The sequence below is a fragment of the Myotis daubentonii genome, chromosome 7, assembly GCF_963259705.1.
Source record: "Myotis daubentonii chromosome 7, mMyoDau2.1, whole genome shotgun sequence".
In the NCBI taxonomy this organism is placed as follows: Eukaryota; Metazoa; Chordata; class Mammalia; order Chiroptera; family Vespertilionidae; genus Myotis; species Myotis daubentonii.
Window position 1 is genome coordinate 55,760,721 of NC_081846.1, and position 23,997 is coordinate 55,784,717.

General features: G+C 43.8%; 1 protein-coding gene across 10 annotated transcripts in view; it reads left to right on the plus strand.

Moving 5' to 3' along the window:
- The window catches only part of RBMS1 (RNA binding motif single stranded interacting protein 1), a 227,662-nt gene that overhangs the window by 175,621 nt on the left and 28,044 nt on the right, over window positions 1–23,997 (plus strand). For all 10 annotated transcript variants that reach the window (XM_059704294.1, XM_059704286.1, XM_059704291.1 and 7 more), the window contains exons 3-6: window positions 2,653–2,711; window positions 10,798–10,889; window positions 20,933–21,090; window positions 23,825–23,904. In XM_059704294.1, the coding sequence (XP_059560277.1) occupies window positions 2,653–2,711; window positions 10,798–10,889; window positions 20,933–21,090; window positions 23,825–23,904 (389 nt within the window). The remainder of the gene's footprint in view (window positions 1–2,652; window positions 2,712–10,797; window positions 10,890–20,932; window positions 21,091–23,824; window positions 23,905–23,997) is intronic.

Sequence of the window (23,997 nt, forward strand, 5' to 3'; positions counted from 1 at the left end):
AAGAATAATGTCAAATGTAGCACAGAGATCAGAGAACCCAAACCAGAAGGGAGTGGCATGGATTGAGCATCAGTGCTCCCAAGGGTCCTTTCTCTTCTTCCCACATTCCCTTCCTCCATGTCTTCATCTTTTCCATTTTTAGTGGGTAGAGCAGAACCAAAAGATAGAAGGCCAGCCTCTGACCTTCTCTAAATTTCTTTTTTTTTCTGTTTGGTTCACAAAAGACCATGTACTCTGCAACCTCAAGTAAAGTCTCTTAATCTCTGTGATTCTCAAACCCCTTGTCCTAAATTGGAGTTATACCAGCCTTCTTCCTTACTTCTGGAAAGGTAAAAGGCAAGAACACAATCTGAGAACATTTTAGCTAAAACTTGTACAAGTGACAGAATGCAGGTAAATATTAAGCGTGTCAGTAACCTAGGGAGATAAATGATTGCTAAAAGGTGGTCTTTAAATCATGTGGGGGGTTTTCTGGTTTGCAGATTTTTTAAATTATTTTTTTGTAAGCTCAGTGACCTGTGTTAAGGTTGTTATTAATACTCAGAATCTCTATGGGGAATTAAAGGTGTTTGTGCAGCATTATGCCCCTTGGATGTAATTGTCATTTGAACCTTAAATTACCTTTACTTTCATGCCTGCTTAGTAATCATTTGATTACATGACTACACAGAGTGAAATTTAACTGAGGGAGAGAGGTGGCTCAAGCCACTTGTTTTGTCTAGATAAATGAATTTCAGCTTCTTCCGTGCATGAAATAGGAACCTACAACACTCAAAATGCTTTACACAGATACTTTTTATTTTCTAAAACTTTTAGGAGTCTTTTTAATCCTCAAAATCAATCATGAGAAAGCAATATTAGAGAAAATGTGAAACTCTTAAAGTTTATATAAAGAGAAGTAAAATTTTGGAACTTACCCTGTATAAATGAGGAAGTGAGTCTCAGATACATGAAGTAAATTATGTACATTATCCAAAGTCCCAATAACTTTTAAGAACTATTTTTAAAGCTTTCTTTTCTCAGTTTCTAGAAAACAAACATAGGTAGCAATGTTTTACATTGTGGTCTGGTCATTGTGAAAGGGTGTAGAATTAGTACATACATTTCAACAATACTACCATTTCATTTTCAGTAGCAGTGGACTAAATTTTAATGTTCTGAGTTTTTTCCTTCTTTCCCCCAACTTCCATTTTACATTAATGAATTTGAACACATTCTCATAAGAAAATCTTATACAATTAATGCTTAATTTCTCATCCATTGTTTTCTATTCTTGTCCATTTCTTGCATGCATACAATGCATGTTAACGATATTATTATTATTACTGAGTTAAAAGAAACGTGAATAAACTATTTATGAATAGTTATCAAAATCTTAGGTATAAAAAGAGCTGTGTTAAATTCATCAAATGTGTTAAACACATGCAAACACACCTTTCTGTGATGATCTAGAGCTGTATAGTGCTGTTTGCAAAACCTAAATGAATGGGTACAGTGCAGGCATTTCCCCCTCATGATCAGTTTTAAAGGTTGTGTGGATTACAGTATTTTCCTTTAATAATTCAGTAGCCTTGCATTAGGCTTTGTATTTGGCCACAGACATATTAGTGTTACTAGAACAATCTGTATGTTTGTTTGTTTGTTCATTTGTTTATTTTAGAGGGGGGGGGAGAAAGAGAGAGAAAACATCCATGTGAGCCCTAGCCAATTTTGATCAGTAGTTAGAGCAGGGGTCCTCAAACTACGGCCTGCGGGCCACATGCAAATACAAATATTGTATTTGTTCCCGTTTTGTTCTTTCACTTCAAAATAAGATATGTGCAGTGTGCATAGGAGGAATTTGTTCATAATTTTTTTTCCAAACTATAAATTGGCCCTCCAACGGTCTGAGGGACAGTGAACTGGCCACCTGTTTAAAAAGTTTGAGGACCCCTGAGTTAGAGTGTCAGCCCGCAGACTGAAGGGTCCTGGTTTCGTTTTTGGTCAAGGGTATCTTATCTACCTGGGTTGCAGGCTCAATCCCTGGCCCCAGTTTGGTTGGGTGCATGTGGGAGGCAACTAATGGATGTGTCTTTCTCACAACAATGTGTGTGTGTGTGTGTGTGTGTGTATCTCTCTTCCCACCTCCCTTCCATTTTCTCTAAAAATTGAATGGAAAATGTATCCTCAGGTGAGGATTAACAAAAAATTTAAAAACATCAATGTGATGCGAGAGAATCATTGATTGGTTGCCCCCTATAGGCACCATGACCGGAGCTTAAACCTCCAACCTGGGTATGTACCCTGACCAGGAATCAAACCCACAACTTTTTGGTGTATGGGACGACACTCCAACCAACTGAGCCACCTAGCCAGGACAGAAATTATTTTTTATAGAGCTTACAGTCCACTTTTGTTTAAAATCTCAGGATTGTTAGGTAAGTACCTCACTCCTCAAAGCGAAACATCAAACTATAATCCAAAGATTCCAGTGGGAGGACTAGCCAATCCCTTTTTTAACTTTAGTTTTGAGTTTAGGATTCTCATTTCCTGTCCCCTAGTAAAGAACGTTTTGTACTTTGAAATTTGCTGATGTTTAGAAAGTATGTGTGTTCTCTGGACATTAATAAGGGTTCCTTGATTATAACTTTTCCCCCCCTTTTTGTCTTTTAGATATGGGAAAATAGTCTCCACGAAGGCAATTTTGGATAAGACAACGAACAAATGCAAAGGTGTGTCTCCTTGGCTGATGATTTGCTCAACCGTAGCTTTAGAAAAACGATGGATTTGTAAATCTGATCTTTGGTTTCAAAACTACCTCCATTTTATTAAAAACCAAATCTTACATGTCACCCAGTTTCCGTCTTGCACAATGTCAGCATATTGCTTACGTTTGTCCCTGGTTGAGTTTTGGCTGGAAACCCAGCAGCAGCTAGCAGTTTGCCAGAATCCCAAATTTGACGCCAGTGGAGTTAACTTGCAAAATTCTGGTTGGCATTTAGCCCCTGCTCTTAAAAGGAGAGTGGAGTTAGAAAATAGCTTTCTTTTGCTGAGCCTGAGGAGATTAGAGCCGCTCACTGAAGCCCACTGGACTGGACTAAAGAACTGAAAAGATTACATATTGTGCAAATTGGCTCCATTAATTAGAATAGAGTAGTTTTAAGCAGTACTTAATTACATGTTTCAATACTCCCAATTGTTCTCTGCTGAATGCCTGTTGACAATATTGGCAGCAGGGAGGAGAAAACCATTTTCACTGACCAAACTGTAATAAGGAGGGGAGGCCATACGCCCCTTTGAAATATGCTGCTGCATTAATTTGATGCACTGACCTTCAGTTTTCTGTGTAATTAGGATGAGCTCATCCAGCCTCATGAGCTGGAAGAGGCGTCTACAGTAGGCAGCCCTGATGTTTCGTGGTTCTGACTTTTAATGATCCAGCATCTTAACAATAGGCATGTGATCTCTAGGAAAGGGGAAGAATGGAGTCAGCTGACTTTGAGTCTAACGACTGACCCCATGAATGAAATCAGGTTGACAGGAATAGGCAGAGAAGGCAAATCTTCGAGTTAATTAGACCCCAGTTTTTCAAGTAGTGGTGGCTGCTGTGGCTTAGCACAACTTGAAAAAAGGCCAAGAATGTAAATGAGCCCTGTGGCAGGCAGGGCCTGGAAGCCAGCCGTTTCCTTTAATCCAGGCTTGAAGTGGTTCATCGTATTTCCGTCTCTTCTTCGAAGCTCTTAAATTTAAAGGAGCTATTGTCGCAAGTATCTAAGCCCATGTTTAATCAGCATGGCCCATTAAGGCAGTTTTGCCCTGAGACAGTGAATGGAGCTGCTTTAAGTAGAGTGGTACTCAATAAGTTTTTTTAATTTAGAGAGCTAAATTCTAAATTGAAATGTGTACATTGAATTGCCAAAATTAGCCTTATTTCACATATTTGTCAATGATTTGGGAGAGCAGGGACACGGAAAAAAACCTTTGCATTTTATAGAGAAAAATGGACTGTTGTATGTAAAACAGGAAGCTGATCTCAAAAATGAGTTTCAAACCCAGAAGAAAATCATAGTAGACAAGTGGCTTTAGAGATTTTTATAGTCTACCCTACCTTTTCACCCAAGGAAGGAAGGAAGGGAGAGAGGGAGGGAGGGAGTCTTACAGTGTGTTAAAAGCAGAGCTGCCCTGGATAAGTGAGGGACAGGACCCAGAGGCCTTCCTGGTTGAATTCTCCAGCACAGCCTACACTGAAGACTACTATATACACTCTTCTCCAATGAGAACCTCTTCCATAGAACCCAAAATTCCCCCAAATGCTCAACACAGCCTGGAAAAGGTATGACTAAAAAAATACTAATGCTAAATCTAACATATTGTCATTATACAAATCCATAACCGTTGGAAAGACAAGAGAGATTTGTGGTGCTTTGAAATAAGGGTAGGAATAATTCAGAGCTGATTTTTATACAACGTGTATTGAAACCTTTGAGATACTGCCTTGGGGGGTGGGGGCTATGGAGAGGGGGGTGATAGAAACTGTTCAGGACTATGTCCCACACAGGCTTCACGAATAGATGTCAACAGGTCCCTGTTGGGTTGGTGGGTCAGTGAGAGAGTAAGCCAGAATTCATGTCCCGGGCGGGATGGATCAGGACAGCATGAGATTTTGTCATGCTACTCAGAACAGTTTAAAACTTATGAATTGCTTATTTCTGGAATTTTACATTTAATGTTTATGGACCATGGTTAATCATGTTTAATGAAACACACAGATAAAGCGAAAGCGCAGATAAAGGGGGCCTGCTATATATATGGCACATTCAGGAGCCTCCTAAAAAAACTTCCAAAGGATTGATTGATCAGGACACTGATTGATTATTAATGCTTACAGAGTTGCATATAAGATCGGAATACACACACACACACACACACACACACACACACACACACGCTCACACGTAGAAACGGTTCATACCAAAGGAAAAATAGAGCTAAGAGCAGGAAACATACAGTTACTACAGAAATGGCTCTGTGTTTCCTAGATGCCAAAGCAAAAATAGAAAACATAGCTATTCCCATGGTGCAGTCAATGAAACCCATAGAACTTGCGTAAATCAGAGTTCTATGCCTGTAGTTGACTTGACAGTGACATAAGAGAAATGGAAAGCATTAGGTTGCATGCTTACCTTTTCTATATGTTTTCAGCTCATATTTATGAAACAATTGGAATGTGGCTGGAAAGACCAAAAAAAGGATGTAAACAATTAAATAAAATGCAACCATTATAGGTTTTCCTAATAAGGAAATAACAGATGAAGGAATACTAATAGTAGCTGAGAGGATAATTTTAACTACAATAACATCAAAATTGAGATCTTTCGTTTATCATAATTTAATGACAACAGCAAAATTGGGGAAAGGAGGACCTAAATATCCATCAGCAGGAGTTACATCATTTCAGTGAAGTGGAGTGTTCATTTATGACCTGCTTACATTGTGTCTGGTAATAAAATATGTACACAAGTTAGAGAGAAGAGGGTGTGTGTCTCCTGAGAGGGTTGCACCAACAGCACATTTCTAGAAAACACCCAAAATACCTTTAACCTGATTACTAATTGGGCAGTTGAGGAACATTCTCTGCTTTTACTGGGATCAGCCTCCTTTTATTTCCAACCTGACTGTTTCTCCACTTCTAAGTCAAATTAAGCCTTATTTCAGTTCCATTCCAAGTAACAGAAAGAAGTTGTTGCTTATTTCAGCTTTAACACTCATCTCTCCTAAAACATTTATTTCTATAACAGATAGTCTCCTGTATTTCATTACAACTTACTTGGCTACCAGGCAATATTTTTGGTACTAATATTGCACACTGGCCTTCGAACTATTTCCGAGCTTTTTGGTACTAATATTGCACACTGGCCTTCGAACTATTTCCGAGCTTTCTGTTTGGTCTTGTTATAAATTATATATATATATATATATATATATATACACACACACACACACACACATATCTCAACACTAATAAAAGAGAAAAATGGTAATTGGCGTACGAGCTACCCTTTTCATTGGCTAATCAGGGCTATATGCAAATTAACTGCCAACTAAGATTGGCAGTTAACTGCCAACAAGATGGCGGTTAATTTGCATATGTAGGCACAATGCAGGGAGGCGAAAGGGAAAGCAGGAAGAAGCCCCCTGCCACTGACAGTGATCAGAAACACAGGGGGAGCTAAGAGCTGGGGGGCAGGGCAAAGGCGGCCCTGGGGCCGCCTTTGCCCTGCCCCCCCAGCCATGATCGAAGAATCAGGTGCCTTTTCCGCCCTGACCAGTGATAGCAGGAAGTAGGGGTGGAGCCAGCGATGGGAGCTGGACACGGTCGAAGCTGGCAGTCCCAGGAGCTAGGGGTCCCTTGCCTGGGCCTAAAGCGAAGCCCACGATCACGGGGCCGCTGCAGCTGCGGGTCCCCGCTGCCCGGGCCGGACGCCTCAGCCAGAGGTGTTAGGCCTGGGCATGGGTGGAGCCTGCAACCGCGGGGAGCTGGGGGTCCCCTGCCCAGGCCTGACACCTCTGCCGGAGGCCTCAGGCCGGGTCAAGGGGCCGATCCGGTGATTGGTGATCAGAGGGTGATGAGGGTCAACTCCTCTGGCCGAGGCATCAGGCCTGGGTGGGGGGCGGAGCCGGGGATTGGGGGGATATGATGGTCCCCTTGCCCAGGCCTGAAGCCTGGGTCAGAGGCGTCAGGCTTGGGCGGGGGGTGGAGCAAGCGATCAGAGGGAGATGGGGGTCCCCTGCCCAGGCATGATTCCTGGGCCAGAGGCCTCAGGCCTGGGCGGGGGCCAGAGCCAGTGATCGGGGGGAGATGGGGGTCCCCTGTCCAAGCCTGACACCTCTGGCGGAGGCGTCAGGCCTGGGCAAGGGGCCAATTAGGCGATCGGAGGGTGATGGGGGTCTACGCCTGAGGGCTCCCAGTATGTGAGAGGGGGCAGGCTGGGCTGAGGGACACTCCCCCCCCCCCCCCCCCACACCCAGTGCACGAATTTCGTGCACCGGGCCCCTAGTATACACACACACACACACACAAACACACACACACACACATATATATCTGTTATAATATCTATACTAATAAAAGGGTAATATGCTAATTAGACCAGATATCTTCCGGACAAAGCCACAGTGATGGGGGCTAAGGCAGAGGCGGTTAGGGGCGATCAAGCTGGCAGGGTAGAGCAGTTAGAGGACGATTAGGCCAGCAGGGGGAGCAGTTAGAGGGCGATCAAGCCAGCAGGGGAGCAATTAGGGGGCGATCAGGTTGTCAGGGTAGCAGTTAGGGGGTGATCGGGCAGGCAGGCAGAGGCAGTTAGGGGCAAGCAGGCAGGCAGGCAGGCGAACGGTTAGGAGCCAGCGATCCTGGATTGCCAGAGGGTTGTCCTGGATTGGAGGGGGTGCAGGCCAGGCTGAGGGACACACACACACAAACACACACCCGCCTCCCATGCACAACTTTTGTGCACCAGGCCCCTCCCCCCCCCCCTCTCTCTCTCTCTCTCTCTCTCTCTCTCTCTCTCTCTATATATATATATATATATATATATATATATATATATATATATATATATATATATAATATATATCTACACTAATAAAAGAGAAAAATGGTAATTGGCGTTCGATGATACCCTTTTCATTGGCTAATCAGGGCCAACTAAGATGGCCGTTAATTTGCATATGTAGGCACAATGCAGGGAGGCGAAAGGGAAAGCAGGAAGAAGCCCCCTGCCACTGACAGTGATCGGAAACCCAGGGGGCAGCTAAGAGCTGGGGGGCAGGGCAAAGGCGGCCCTGGGGCCGCCTTTGCCCTGCCCCCCAGCCATGATCGGAGAATCAGGTGCCTATGCCGCCCTGGCCAGTGATAGCAGGAAGTAGGGGTGGAGCCAGTGATGGGAGCTGGACACGGTCGAAGCTGGCAGTCCCGGGAGCTAGGGGTCCCTTGCCTGGGCCTAAAGCGGAGCCCACGATCGCGGGGCCGCTGCAGCTGCGGGTCCCCGCTGCCCGAGCCGGACGCCTCAGCCAGAGGCGTTAGGCCTGGGCAGGGGCGGAGCCTGCAACCACGGGGAGCTGGGGGTCCCCTGCCCAGGCCTGACACCTCTGCCGGAGGACTCAGGCCTGGTCAAGGGGCCGATCCGGTGATTGGTGATCGGAGGGTGATGAGGGTCAACTCCTCTGGCCGAGGCATCAGGCCTGGGTGGGGGGCTGAGCCGGGGATTGGGGGGATATGATGGTCCCCTTGCCCAGGCCTGAAGCCTGGGTCAGAGGTGTCAGGCTTGGGCGGGGGGTGGAGCAAGCGATCAGAGGGAGATGGGGGTCCCCTGCCCAGGCATGATTCCTGGGCCAGAGGCCTCAGGCCTGGGCGGGGGCCAGAGCCAGTGATCGGGGGGAGATGGGGGTCCCCTGTCCAAGCCTGACACCTCTGGCAGAGGCATCAGGCCTGGGCAAGTGGGCGATCAGGTGATCAGAGGGTAATGGGGGTCTACGCCTCTGGCTGAGGCATCAGGCCTGGGCAAGGGGCAGAGCCAGCAATCGGAGGGGTCTGGGGGTCCCCTGCCCAGGCCTGATGCCTGGGCCAAAGGCATCAGGCCTGGGCTGGGAGCAGAACCAGTGATAGAGGGAAATGAGGGTCCCCTGCCCTGGCCTGACACCTCTGTCAGAGGCGTCAGGCCTGGGCAAGGGGCCGATCCTGCGATTGGAGGGTGATGGGGGTCAATGCCTGAGGTCTCCCAGTATGTGAGAGGGGGCAGGCTGGGCTGAGGGACACTCCCCCCACACACACACACACACCCCCAGTGCACGAATTTCGTGCACCGGGCCCCTAGTATGTATGTGTGTGTATATATGTATATATGTATGTATATATATATATATATATATATATATATATATATATATATATATATATATGCCTAAGCAACCGTTAAAATGGAATGACCAGAACGACTGGTCGCTATGATGCATACTGACCACCAGGGGGCAGATGCTCAATGCAGGAGCTGTCTCCTGGTGGTCAGTGCACTCCCACAGGGTGAGCGCCACTCAGCCAGAAGCTGGACTCACAGCTAGCAAGGGCAACTGCAGCAGCGGGAGCCTCTCCCGACTCCACGGCAGCACTACCAAGCAGTGGCAGCAGGCACAGTGGGTGGGGAAGCATGAGCAGCACGGTGCCTGGCCCCAGTTCGGACTCCTCCCTGGCTGTCTGCCGCTTGACAAATTGCTATATCCCTTGGGGGATGTCCGACTGCTGGTTTAGGCCTGATCCCCGCAGGCCAGGCTAGGATCAGGCCTAAACTGGCAGTCAGACATCCCCCAAGGAGTCCCAGTTTGTGAGAGGGTGCAGGCCAGGATGAGAGGACTCTTCCCCCCCACTCCCCCCTCCCCCCCAGTGCACAAATTTCATGCACCAGAACTCTAGTCTATAAATAAATGATAGGACTGGCCCCTCTTCTATGCAATCTCCAAACAGTGCTTTCCTTTTACAAAATATTCTTATCATTTAAAATTAATTTAAGCCCTGACCAGGTAGCTCAGTTGGTTAGAGCATCATCCCAATATGCCAAGGTTTTGGGTTCAATCCCCAGTCAGGGCACACACAAGAATCAACCAATGAAGGCATAAATAAGTGGGACAAATCAAGGTTTCTCTCTCCTCTCTCTCTCTCTTCTTTAAAATAAAATTGATTTAATAATAGATTTGAGTTTCTAGAAAATCTTTGTTGGTATTTTTACCTGGTACCCTGATCTTTTAAACAGTATGTTAAATATAATTTAACCTTTTCTCAATAACTTAAGAGTTCCCACTGTGAAAAAATCAGTGATTGCCTATTTTAATACAGTGATGCTCATGGGAGTGGTTGATTCAGGAACTATGGCTCTTAAGCAGCATAAATCCTGTTTTTGTTTAATTTTCCTTTTTTATTGCTTTTTACTAAATTTCACTGATAAATACCATCCGTGTGTTTACTTTATAGTAGTCCTACCCTCAGCCCAACCCCTTTTTTCTCTAATTTCCTGGTTTTGATTTATTGTGGCCAGGGAAAATAGCTGACCAGCTTGTTAAAAATGTTTATAAAGCTTTGGATAAATGAGCTTTGAACCAGGGCTTTTCTTAGGAGAGTATTTGATTATTTGTTTATTTTGTTCCTAGACTTTAGGAAATGAAACAGGAAAATAGCTAATTTGGGGTATCCAGAGGCATGTATTCCTCCTTTTCTTTATTTTGAAGGGAGATCATGATGAGCTGTATTTTAGGTAAACAAGTAATGACATTTTTAACCAAGTACTAAAAATTAGATTATTTTATATTTGGGTGTTTAATGGTTGTATTCAATTTCTTTGAAAAATAAAGTTTAGTCTACATAATAAACACAATTTTATTTCGGTCCTCTGTAAGCTCCATAGATGGCGTCATCTTTCTTACCAAATCATTAAAAATGCTATTTCTCTGAAGTTGATTTTTTTTTTTCTTTTAACTTTGATTGGTAACTTAGATGTCATTTTTGTCAGTAAATATAGGACACCTGAAAAAAAGATCTGGAAAGGAGAAAAGCTGGTTCTTTACTTTGAAGGGAAACTTACCTGACCGTGGTAGACACCAGGGAAGGCCACCTGAGGAGGATGCCTGCTGCCTTGCGGCTCTTGAAACCCGTCAGGTCGTCATGGTTTTCATTTTTTGTTGCCTGCATCAGAAACCAAATGGAGTCATTCTTTCCCTCTTCACATAATCATACAATAATGGCTTAAACACAAAGTATGTTTTGCATTTCAGGTTATGGTTTTGTTGACTTTGACAGTCCAGCCGCTGCTCAGAAAGCTGTGTCCGCCCTGAAGGCTAGTGGGGTTCAAGCTCAAATGGCAAAGGTGAGTTGAGAGCCAGCGATCACTTCTCTGGTCCCTGACTTTGGTTCTGAGGCTGATACATTGCTTTTCCTATGACCATTCACATTTCTCCCCTCCATCCCCACCAGCCATGGTTACTTCTGGACACTTGTCCCATAACTCCACATCTTCAATAGTAGTTTTATGCAGTGTAAGCTGTAGTTGCTGTTTTGAATCTGTACAAAAGTCAGTCATTTTTAGACATTGGTTATTTATGAGATACAAATCTACTCTTATCTATATGACTATTATTGTTGAAGTGATGTTTATGCCCTCATCTGTCTTGCCTGCATGTAAGCTTAGGTTATATCATACCTGGCACCTATAGTGCACTTATTAAGACATTCACATAATTATGTATTTTCTCCCCATTTGTGGTCCTGGAATTGTTTTGGAAAATGTTTTCAAGCCCGAAACTCAGCAGTTTGATATTTTGTACATTCTTTTCAAAAGGTCAGTAATTTTATATTATCTGGCTTCTTGAAGTACAGAGGAAAGGAGCTGTGTGCTGTCCTCTGCTACTGCTGACTAGTAGCCTGTGACCATTCCCGAAGGAGCAGTCAGATTTCCATAAGGAGAGAGGATTTATGGTTGTTCAGGGACTCTGGTAAAGTGATGAGTTACCTGAGAAGAACATAGATATTGAAGGACATATCTACAGCTACCAGGCTAGAGCATCACATTGACTAAAGGAAGTAACATAAATAAAGATTTTGGGAATTAGTGAAAGGTCTCACCTTTCTAAAGTACTCCTTGACACTTAATGTTTGTAAAACTTGGGATTGAGTTGGACTTATTTTGTGTTTTCTTGAACTCAAGAGTAGGTAGGTAGACAGAAACTGTAAATAGTAAGCATCATGTTTTTCAGATTACAGTGGGGCCTTGACTTACGAGTGTCCCGACTAACGAGTTTTTTGAGATATGAGCCGTCTCTCAGCAGATTTTTTGCTTTGAGTTGCGAGCTAAAATTCGGGTCACGAGCCAGCTTCAGATACCCCACCGCTAGTTGGCGCAGCGAACGTCACAGTGAACGCCACAACATCAGCCCAGCATCACGTGTCTCACTCGTTCACTTTATGATTTGATATATGAGTAATTGGAGTTACAAGCTCCATCACGGAATGAATTAAACTCGTAAGTCAAGGCCCCACTGTATTTGTTTATAACATAGAGCAGTTTCCTGTGACATTGTTGAAAGATGAGGATTATGAGGCTTTAAATCATTTAATTGTGAAGATGCAGTACCTGTACTGTGTAATCATGTAGAATGTTTAATTTTTCCTCTACTTTGTCATTTTAATTCACACCATAAAGCCCCTGTTTCCTCCTTTCATGGATAAAATCCAGGGCAAGTTCCAGGACTTTTCTGGCCACTCTCATGATTTTAAAAAGTCCTATCAGTTGTTTCATTCATTTCAGGTCTTCCTGATTAATTTTTTTGGTAGGACGCTTCTTGATTTCTTTCATATACAGACTTCATGGAACATAATGAACTTTCAATACATTTTCATCTGTTTCTGTATGTAGTTATACCAACCTTAATACAACATTTTAAATAAGATGTTGTAAGGAGAAAGTCTCAAGTTACATTCCAAACACAGTTTGTAAAGTGCCAAAATCATGTGTAGGTGTTTTGAAACTGCTGAGTCAGCTGAAGGTATGTGTGTCTTGGATGTTGCTGTTTCTAAAAGAAATCACATTTTACAAAGCAATTGACTGCTCAGGAAGCAATGTTTTAAAGGTTGACCTCCCAACATAACCATGTTTTATGTGTGTGTATGCACACTCAGAAAGAGAGATTTACAAATGTAAGAAAACAAAAAAGTAAATAGTTCTATTTTAGGAAATTGGGGGTTGTAATTAATGTATTATGCATTATAATTTTTTTTCCTATTTGAAATCACAGGTTTCTAGTTAACCTTTGATGTTGAATGTCTGATTTTCAGGAACACATTACTGATGTTAAATGTATGCTGCCTGTAACTTACTGTCCAGTCCTGTTTATTTGACAGAATTTGGGGTATCATATAATGGTAACACTTCTCCCTTCCCCCAGCTAAGGTCTGCTCAAAGCAGTAAGCCTATAGTGGAATGGGATATGGTCAGTTTCTTTCCTGTTTCCCAAACCTGTGTTTTTCCCACTCTTCCATTAGCTCACTAGCTGTGGTTTAATATATGGCAATGTGACTTTTAAAAACCTTACAGTATCCTGATTAATTCACTAGAGAGCCATGGGCGGTGATGGGTCCCATACCTGCTCCAGTGTGGAACGGTAGTAACAGATGAGAAGGCTTTCTGAACTGACAGTGATGTCATCTGGTGTTGAATTCTCTGGCCAGACAGAGAACCTCTCCAGAGCATCCCACCCTCAAAACTGCAGGAGTTCTTCAGAGATCTTTCACCACCATCACTACCCCAATTGATCTTCTCTCTCTGGTCCCTTGAAGCTAGAGAATACATGTCCTCAGGCTGCTGGCCTCAGCTCCAATACTGTAAGGGTCTGTCTTCAACCCCTTTCTCCTGGGACCTCCTCACCCTTCATAGCAGCCTTCTTGGGAGGTTCTAACACAACGCTGGGCCAACGCCACCTTGCATGCCCACATCTGAACGACATGTTTGCCAGCTATCCAGAGGAGAGTAGTTACTTCCCAACAACATTTATTAGGGCCCTTCAATCAGCCTCTTAGATCCCTCACGTTCAAGTCGGACATTGACCCTCCAGGTCCCACACAACACAGTTCAAGTCCCCTGATGGTCTGTTGAAGCCCCTCTTGTTTGAATGGTGGTGATAGGAAGCAGCCCCCGGGGTGAGACTCAGGTCATTACTGTGTTTTTCTCCACAGCTGTATTCCTTCTCAGCCTCTCCAGTCTCTCAGAGACAGACAGGAGGTGGGTGGTCAGTCGAAAGTCCCAAGCCAGTCCTCAGCCAGCTCTAGGCAGACTCTCTTTAGGTGGTCTGGTTTCTCACTGAATATGGGAGTGCCCGACACCCACTGTGATGTGTCCTCTGCTGAAACACAGAGAGGGGCCTATTTAACAACCAGCTACAAATGTAGAGGCCTTATTTAGACTACACTTACCTATGCATCTTTTCAGTGTCTGTGCTGTTAAGCACCATAGTTTATTAAATATACTCTGTTCTGAAGAAGTCTTTATAGTGCAGTTAGTCAAAACTGGACTGGATGTAATGGACATCAACCGTGTACTTTGAATGCCAGCTTTCCTGTGAGTTGATAATGGGCACTGTTCAAAGACCTGCTTAGGAGACTTGGTACTGTTAATAGGCTAGAAAAATGATCCTTTCCCCCGTCATCTGTAGGGAAAGAACCATACACAGGTTCAGAGCCACTGGCTGTGTGCCAACATTCTGCACCTTATGAATTTCTTCAGGTCTTTGTAGGATGACTGACTTTCCTGGATCAGATTTCTCTGGCATTATATCATCAAAGTTACAAAAGCTATTTTAAATGCTAGAGAGTCCATTGATCTATACCGTTGAACCATGGATTTAAGTATTTGGAGTTAACTTAGCCCCTTCATGTTACCTGGGTAAAGGAACACCTGCTACACACTTTTTTGGAGAAATTTTTAAAAAGAAGTTTAGGGTTGGGTAATAAGGGGCCCATCACTGTCCACTTTCCTTTATCGAATTGATCAGGATGCTATAAGGTGTTGAAAATTCACACTCCCATGTATTAAAGGTTTGTTTTGTTATCTAATCAGGAAAAAATTAAGAGGCATTCTACTAGAGCAGTGATGGCGAAACTATGACACACGTGTCAGAAGTGACACACAAACTCATTTTTTTGGTTGATTTTTCTTTGTTAAATGGCATTTAAATATATAAAATAAATATCAAAAATATAAGTCTTTGTTTTACTATGGTTGCAAATATCAAAAGATTTCTATATGTGACACGGCACCATAGTTAAGTTAGGGTTTTCAAAATGCTGACACGCTGAGCTCAAAAGGTTCACCATCACTGTACTAGAGTCATCCAGGGAGTAAGAGAGAATATATTGTTTGACACATTGGCTACCTGGGTGGAAAAACGACTCTACACACACTCAAAACTGAATTTCAAAACTGCCAATAAAGAGCATTAAACAGCCCGGCCTGTGTGGCTCAGTGGTTGAGCGTCAACCCTTGCATCAAGAGGTCACAGGTTCAATTCCCAGCAAGGCACATGCCCAGCTCGAGGGTTCGAGCCCCAGTAGGGGGTGTGCAGGAGGCAGCTGATCAGTGTTTCTATCTCTCCCTCTTCCTCTCTTTCTAAAAAAAAAAATCAATGAGAACATACTTTTTTTAAAAGAAAACATTAGACAACAATGACTATTTTTACATGTTTTAATTTCCAGTGCCTTATTTGGTCCCTGGCATATGGTAACTATTGAATGATTGTTGTGTTCTTAATCAAAAAAGCCAATTAAGTGAGAAGAAAATTTTCTTTTTAGGATGGGCAAATATCCAGAATTAACAATGGGACATTTAAAAATAATAAAATGATCTCTGTCCATCAAGTACCTGATGGATACTTATCAAAAGGTTTTCTCAAAGTCTCAAGACCAATCCTGTTTGTGTTACACTTGGCGTTTATTTTAAATGCATGCATTTTAAAAATAAAACACTTGAAATCTATGAAAAGAAGAGAAAAACTCAGATAATGAGCTAAAAGGACATAAAACTCAAATCAGCATTAGTGATATCTGTTAGTAGAATGACTTGTACAGGCCTTTCAGCAGTGCCTCTTAAGGCGGGCTTGGAGTCAGCAGATCATCATATGTAATATGGCTGGTGGTAACCTTGCATCCCTCCCCGCCTTGCGCCCCCCCCAGTAAATAGGCAGTTAAAGGAGCAGGAGTTGAATTCCCCTTCCTCACTGAGGCCTACCATGCTTCAGGCAGTTTGCATTCACAAGCCCATGAGCAGCAAGCAATCTGCTGGTTGGTGAACCTATTCAGTACAAGAGAAAACAGATGTCTGGTCTTCCTGCCAAGTCCCCTTCTTGCATTTTAGGAACCATTCCACACGCACAGGGAGGTTTTTGTTAATTTCTTTCAGATGATGACTGAGTGCCTTACACCACGCGGGACGTCCGAGTCCTGCTTTTCTACTCAAATGAACATTAGTAGCCATTTATCCCACTCATGGCCAATGTGGGATCCAGTTTTCTACTTGTTAGAGAAGCCATTGAACCCTTTTCATGTACATAAAGAGGCCTGTTGGCCCCATTTTTATGTCTGGCCACCCATAATTTATAGAAGAGTTGTTTTTTCAGACCTAGCATTGATGTAATAAAACAGTTATGGTTGTCACTGATTTTAAGGAAACTAAATTACCCTCATTCAAGAACAACCCCCCACTTCCTACAAATATTATATGTTTTGTTCCTGTGAATGGAGGGTAATTGGAATGCATGGACACTTTGAGGGTTAGATATTTCTGTGGCCAATGCTGCCAGCTTGGAATTTTATATTGTGTGTGTTTTTTCATTATTGCGACAGTGTGGTCACTAAATAACATTAGTTCTAAGGGTCATCCCAGGTGAAAAACCTAATTGAGTTGTTGCTATTGAAAACAAATACATTAAAATCATAGAAAATATTTATTTGTGTTTATTCTATCTCACTATTTATCAAAGGATGGGTTAAGAACTCAGTTTCTTTCTGGATTCTGATTTTAGCGCTTATTTCTTTCTTCATTGGTAAGCTTTCAAGGTGAATCAAGACTTAAAAAATATTTTTTAAAAAATATTTTAATAATAGAAGCAACTCTAAAATAGATGTAGGAAATAGTACCTACATTGTCAGCCCTTTTAACAAACTTCACATATGACAAATTCTATGAAATTCTTAAATATTAGTCATTTATGTTTTTATGATTATAACTTAAAATGAAAGCCCACAATATTTATTATATAGATTTCTTATGTAACATTTTTTTATGCCATATCTTTGCCCAAGGCGTGTTTTAATGCTCTTTAATTATGGGGTTCCCAGCTGTATTCTAAATCTGACTAAGCATGATTCAGAAATCTTTCTAATTAGATAGGTTTAATCGTATTAATCTGTGCCTCCAAATGCTCCACATTTTCAGGGTGTGGCTTTCTAACTGCAGTATGTGCTCGGCAGTTCCTCCTTCCTCCTACTCCCCCCTCACCCACTGAAGTACATGAAATCACAGGATAAACATGGCTTATCTCCCTGGAGTATGAGTATTACTTAAAAGTATTAGGACAGAAATATTGTTTCTATATTAAAACAAACTTGAATAGTTAAGGGGTAGATTGCAAAATTGGCTCCCCCTGCCCCCCTCCTTTTTTTAGATAAAGCACAAGGCTTCAAAGAAAATGTGCAGTTCTTACAAAGCTACTTTGGCCCTTGTCTGCATACTCCTCGGGATACATAGTCACTCTCCCTGTTGATAGCATTGCTTCAGTGGACACGTTTAAGTAGCAGTGCCTGACGAAATAAAATCAAACTCCTTAGGTAGCCTTTCCCAATCGGGTTTCAGCCTCGTGACTTCTGCCTGTTTCTCAAATTTCAGCTCAGAGTCATGCCCTCTGAAAAGTCTTCCCTAATCTTCCTAAGACAAGGTCCCCATCTGTCTTTTGCTGTCATTTGTACACATCTGTATTGTGGTATTCATTACCTGTGTCTTTATCCCCTCGACTTAACTGCTGGGCGACAGGACTGGAGTCAGAGTTTATGATGAGTCTGGGTTGTGTGAGATGCACTGTCAGTGTGAATTAGCAGTATTAGGCTACAAGGCCCCTAAATACCCACCTTCAGACAGAAAGGACGGACCCCTTCTATGTTGGCCAATTAAAGACCAGACTTCCATAGGAACAAACACTGTCTTTAGCACTGTGGATTTGGGAGATCAGAACCCACATGAAATGGCTAATCAAGGAGCTTTGTGATTAATTGGGTGAAGTTGGTGGGGAGAATTCTTTAAAAAGATATTAGCTTGTAAGAACATGTAATAAATAACTTCAAAATGCAATGGGTATTTAATTTTAAAGCGTGCCTTTAACATTTATGTAAAACGTTTTTTGTACTCGTTCAGTAGAAACTTATCTGGCCACTGGGTAAAGCTAGCAATAAAACTACTGGTCCACAATGTGTTAAAGAAATAGCATAAGCTTGCATAGTTCAGTGTGTAAAGGTACAATATATATATATAGAAGCCTAAGCAACCAGCCGACTGGCCAACCAGCCAGTAGCTATGACACTCACTGACCACCAGGGGACTGGCACTCAATGCAAGAGCTGCCGAGCTGCGGTCACTTGGCAGCAGCGGTTCTTGGGATGACGCATCCGGAACCAGAGAGGAGGGAGCCCGATTCCAGGGTGCGTCACCTGAGAACCGTCCTCTCGCAATCTGGGACCCCTCGGGGGTTGTCGGAGAGTAGGTTTCGGCCAGATCCTTGCAGGCCAGGCTGAGGGACCTCTAGTTGGTTAATAAGGTCAAAGGAAACCTGGTTTAAAATTAAGCCTGATTTAAAATTAAAATTAAGGCTACCCTAATTTCACAATTGCAGATGTGAATTTTGACTTGGTAGGAAAATATTCCCATAGACATGGGTTTTTCCGCTGATGATTTGAACCTCATACTCTTAGTACATTTACATAGCAGTTACTGGTTCTCAGGAAATTCTACTATACTAGAGGCCCGGTGCACGAAATTCATGCAGGCGGGGGATGGGGGCCCTCAGTCTGGCCTGCACCCTCTCCAATCCGGGACCCCTCGGGGAATGTCTGACTGCCAGTTTGTGCCCGCACTTTTAACAGATGACAGCTCCATTGTTGTTTCTTTCTTTTCATGCTTAAACCCATTGGAATTAGTATTCAAAGTGTGTATACATTTGGGGGGGACACCCTGTATATCTCTAGTCAACGGTGAAAGGAACCAACAGCAGATTTGGAACCCCCAGACAGGGAACCTCGCTCACCCCCGACATGTCTCCCCACTCCACTTTCCACCTTCGCGGGCAGTGGAAGAATCAATGTTTTCTCTCATTAACTCGGAAAAGCACGTCCTGTCACCCGCTGCCCGGCAGGAGTGCACTAAGACCCACGCGAGCGAGGCTCAGCCAGGTCAGCCTTCGCTCATGGGTGCCAGCACCCAAAGTGCACATTCCTCCTCTGCAGTCACCCCGACTATCCCACCGTTTCACTGAGAGGACGGAACTCCTCGCCTCCTCTGGGTTCCCGATCTTGAACGCTGACCGAAGGCACCTCAGCAAGGGCCGCCCACGCCTACCAGGTGTGTCTGTCCACGCCTGTTCCCACCTCAGCATCTGCATTAGCCCCACAGAGGTGATCTCCTCACTGCACTGGCCTCCGTGGGAACAGGGCATCACCACTCTGCCCTCTCACTGTCATCTCACAGGTGCCCACCCCCAGCACCCAGAACACCCAGACACTCTCCAAAGGACGTGAGCATGCCGGAGGGAACACACACACGTCCTGTGGGGGACATAGGCATGCTGGAGTTGATGGAAGTGTGGCAGAGGGGTGAGGGGAGGGGGAAACTTGGACGCGGGTGCGCCATGGTCCGGGACTGTTGTAGGCACATGTGGGTGACAGCGCGCTGGGGGACATTCTCACGCCAGGGGGGAAGAGAGGGTGCACACACCAGAAGCCTACAGCTGCGCAGATACACAAACCCCCGGGGCATGTCCAGGCGGACGTCAGTCTTGCCCGCCACAGTTGCTGTCCCTACGATCGCACACCTTCTGGGCCAGGAGGCGGGACTTGTGCAGCCACTCCTCGGCGCTGATGGCCTGCAGGCGCTACTTCAGCTTGGCCCACAGGCTCTGCTTAGTGCACTCATGGCTGCCGCCGCCACTGTGTGGGGAGTACAGGCTGCCCTCCGCCGGCCCGCCTCCCCTGTCCAGAGGCTCTCCGTGGCCCACTGGCTCTCTACCCGCACTGCGCACTGTGTGTAGGTGGCTGGCTAGGGCGTCCCACCCGAAGGAAGCCAAGCGTCCCGCCCGCTCCGGCCAGCTCCGTGGCCGCCGCCCAGAGTCAGGCCCTCAGTGGCCAGCCGGGGTGTCCTGCCCGCTCTGGCTGGCTCTGGCCCGGCGCCTCCATCTTTGTGGCTATGGGCACCTCCATCTTTGTTGTCGAGTGATGGTTAATTTGCATATTACCCTTTTATTAGTATGGATATCTTTGGTTTTAGCTGATTCTACCTCAACAAAGGAACGATAAATAGGAAATGACCTAATCATTGCTTCTTAAACTTGCACATGCAAATGAATCACCTGGAAATCTTGTTAAAATGCAGCATTTGGTTATGTGGATTTGGGGTGGGGCCTGGGATTCTGCATTTCTATTATGCACACAGGTAATTGCATCCCTGCTGGCCCCTGGGTCCCTCTTTCACTAGCAAGGACCTAACAACGCCCCCCCCCCCCATCTGTTCTAGAGTTTAATTTTACCCAGATTCTAAAATCTGATCTGCCTAGAGTTTATCATTTTGTATGCCTTTGCATTTTCTTTTTGTTGTTGTCATTCATTTCGGAGCTCTCCTTTTCCTGATGGTGATCACAGCTCAGAAGTAGTAAGGACTCTGCCATGGAGCAGAGGAGGGGATTTGGATGATTTGGTCCAAAATCCCACATGTGCCTCCGGATTGAATGATTAGCAGTAATCGCCTTCTGCGCAATAGTGGCCTGAAATGGACTCCTAAAAATAGGAGTAGAGCAGAGGCTGGTTATTTTTGGGAACACCGCGAACAGCTGAGACTTGTGGTTCCACGAGGGGATCCTCTCCAGCTTCACGTCTCTGCCAGCAGTTCCACTTCCAGGTCTGCTAAGAAAGGCTCTGTCGGATCATGTCTGACCTGCACAGGTTGTCCAGGCTTCAGATCCTATTCTCAAGTGTCCACAGTGACTCAGGTGTTCTGTAGTCCCCATGATCTTACCCGAGCAAAGAGAGTGGCTCAACAAAAGTAGGTGTGTTAACATATCTCACCTTCTATTGGGAAGTAATGGACAATTCTCTGTTCCATTTTAGCAACAAGAACAAGATCCTACCAACCTATATATTTCTAATTTGCCACTGTCCATGGATGAGCAGGAACTTGAAAACATGCTGAAGCCATTTGGACAAGTTATTTCTACAAGGATACTACGTGATTCCAGTGGTACAAGTCGTGGCGTTGGCTTTGCTAGGTAAACACGATTTCCTATTTTTATTATGCTAACAAGCATAGCTCCGCTAAGTTTCCTGGGAAATAAATATTGAGCAAGAAGAGAATTTAAGCCAGGATTATGGGAACTAGTTGCACCATGAACTTAAATTGTGTGTAAATATGGGTTTGCATTTTTCCAAATCTTTTGGAAGTTTATTCATATTTTTGAACCTGAGGACACTAATATTTAGTGACTCAGGGCAAGGAAATATTTTAACAGCAATAGTTCTGAAAGTGTACATCCTTAATATTTTTATTAATTAGATCAGGTTGTCTATAACTTCTTCAAAATAGCAATCTCTGACTCCTAAGTTTTGTACAGAAATCAGTATGATTTTTCTCATTTGATAGAAATTTGACTCATCATCAATAAAATCAATGACATTATTAGATTTTTAAATAAAATATTTCAAACTTTCAAAAAAGTAAATCAATGATATGACATCTGTGTAAGCACCAATTGTTACACCTATGGTAACATCTGACAATTTTGCTTCAGACTATTTTCTGAAGAAGTAAAATGTTACAGATGGATCTAAAGTGCAGTCACTCCTTTCATCTTAACTTTTGTCCCTTCCTTCCTAGGAAGGATACTTCGGTGTAGTGGTTAATTTGGTTTCCAAAGGAAAAATCTTAATTAGGAGGAGGTTTGATTTGTTATATAGTTCTTATCTGAAAGCCCATGTACAAAAACTTATTTTACATGGTGCATTACTTAGGAACTTAATACTGTGTAGTAACAGATAATGTCTATATGTCTTAAAGTACAACTTTGGATTCTGGAGGAAAAATTGCTGACATTTTACTTTTAAATACATTATCTGATTTGAGGTCAATCACATGTTCTCCTACAGACCTGTGAGATAACAAAGCAAGCATTGTTTACAATTTTACAGATAAGAAAATTGATGCAAAGAAGGGACTTTTTCATTGTCACTGGGCTGCCAAGTAATGAAGCAAGGTCTTCTGGCTTTTAATCCATTGCCTTTTCTGTTAGGCCAGATAATCAACACTAATAAAAGAGAAAAATGGTAATTGGCGTACGAGCTACCCTTTTCATTGGCTAATCAGGGCTATATGCAAGTTAACTGCCAACTAAGATTGGCAGTTAACTGACAACAAGATGGCGGTTAATTTGCATATGTAGGCACAATGCAGGGAGGCGAAAGGGAAAGCAGGAAGAAGCCCCCTGCCACTGACAGTGATCAGAAACCCAGGGGGCAGCTAAGAGCTGGGGGGCAGGGCAAAGGCGGCCCTGGGGCCCCCCAGCCATGATCGGAGAATCAGGCGCCTTTGCCGCCCTGGCCAGTGATAGCAGGAAGTAGGGGTGGAGCCAGCAATGGGAGCTGGGCACGGTCGAAGCTGGCAGTCCCAGGAGCTAGGGGTCCCTTGCCTGGGCCTAAAGCGAAGCCCACGATCGCGGGGCCGCTGCAGCTGTGGGTCCCCGCTGCCCGGGCCGGACGCCTCAGCCAGAGGCTTCCTGCAGGGGCAGGGGCGGAGCCCACGCGATCGCGGCACCCCCCGCTGCCACTGCAGGTCCCCGCTGCCCGGGCCGGACGCCTAGGCCAGAGGCGTCAGGCCTGGGCAAGGGGCCGATCCTGCGATTGGAGGGTGATGGGGGTCAACGCCTGAGGGCTTCCCAGTATGTGAGAGGGGGCAGGCTAGGCTGAGGGACACTCCCCCCCCGCCGCCCCACACACCCAGTGCACGAATTTCGTGCACCGGGCCCCTAGTTTTATAATAAAAATAAGATGTTCTGCAGCCAAAAGTCACTAAGGCTAGCTTCTCCAGTGTGCACTTGATTGGCTAAAAGGATCCACGTGAAGCAATGAAAAGCTCGGTGCCATCTAAAACTTGTCACCTCTGTGGGTGTTCTTCTGAAAGCAGATCAAGTAGTTTATTTCTGTACCCAAAGATGGAATCCAATTAAGTTCTTCTGCTTTTTAAAACTATTATTGCCCATTAAAACCTGGGTGTAACTCTGGGTCGTCTGGGAGAGTAGCGCCTTTTGAATAGATAATTCAGTGTTTCTTCCATTAAAGAACCCTAAGTCAAAATCATTTAATTCCCCTGAAATGTTTCTCAAGTGTTTTTAGCCCCTGCAGATGATGAAGAATAAGTTGTAAAGTTAGACTCCATCCTGTAATTACACCTCCAAAGCCAAGATTAAAGGGAAGGTACATAATTGACTTAAATTTAATTTTAAACTTAAAGCAAATACAAAAACCATATAAGGTTCTACATCCTCTGATTGACACTGGTTCTTATAGAATCTTTTGAGTCTTTCATTTTGTGATCTTGTCAAGGGAAAGGCCATCTTTAAAATATTCTAGCAAACAGTGAAACACTCATGTTTTAAACTATTTTTTGTGTTTAGTTTAATATAATGACTAACAAAGCTATTGTGTCTTGAATGTCAGTTTTCCAACAAGTAGATAAAAATTATACATTTGGTATGCTTGGTCTTAAACAATCTAGATACAGTTTGGTTTTTTCTTTTGTGATTCAGAATGTACTCATTAACAGTTATTTTACTGTAGAAGTATACAAGCCACGGTTAGATAAAGATAGGATAAACCCACTTCTTCTTATTCACATGTTTGCTCCATTTTATTTGTATTCACCGAACCTGTAAGAATGTATTCACATGCCCAGAACAACATGAAAACTAAGAGACCTCTAAATATTTATGTTTTATTTTTATATAAATATAGGATGGAATCAACAGAAAAGTGTGAAGCTGTTATTGGTCATTTTAACGGGAAGTTCATTAAGACACCACCCGGAGTTTCTGGTATGTTTTCTAAAATGTTATCAGTGGTCTTTTTTATATAATACATGTACAATTTCAACACATGATGACTTATGTCAATGGACAAAAAAAAAC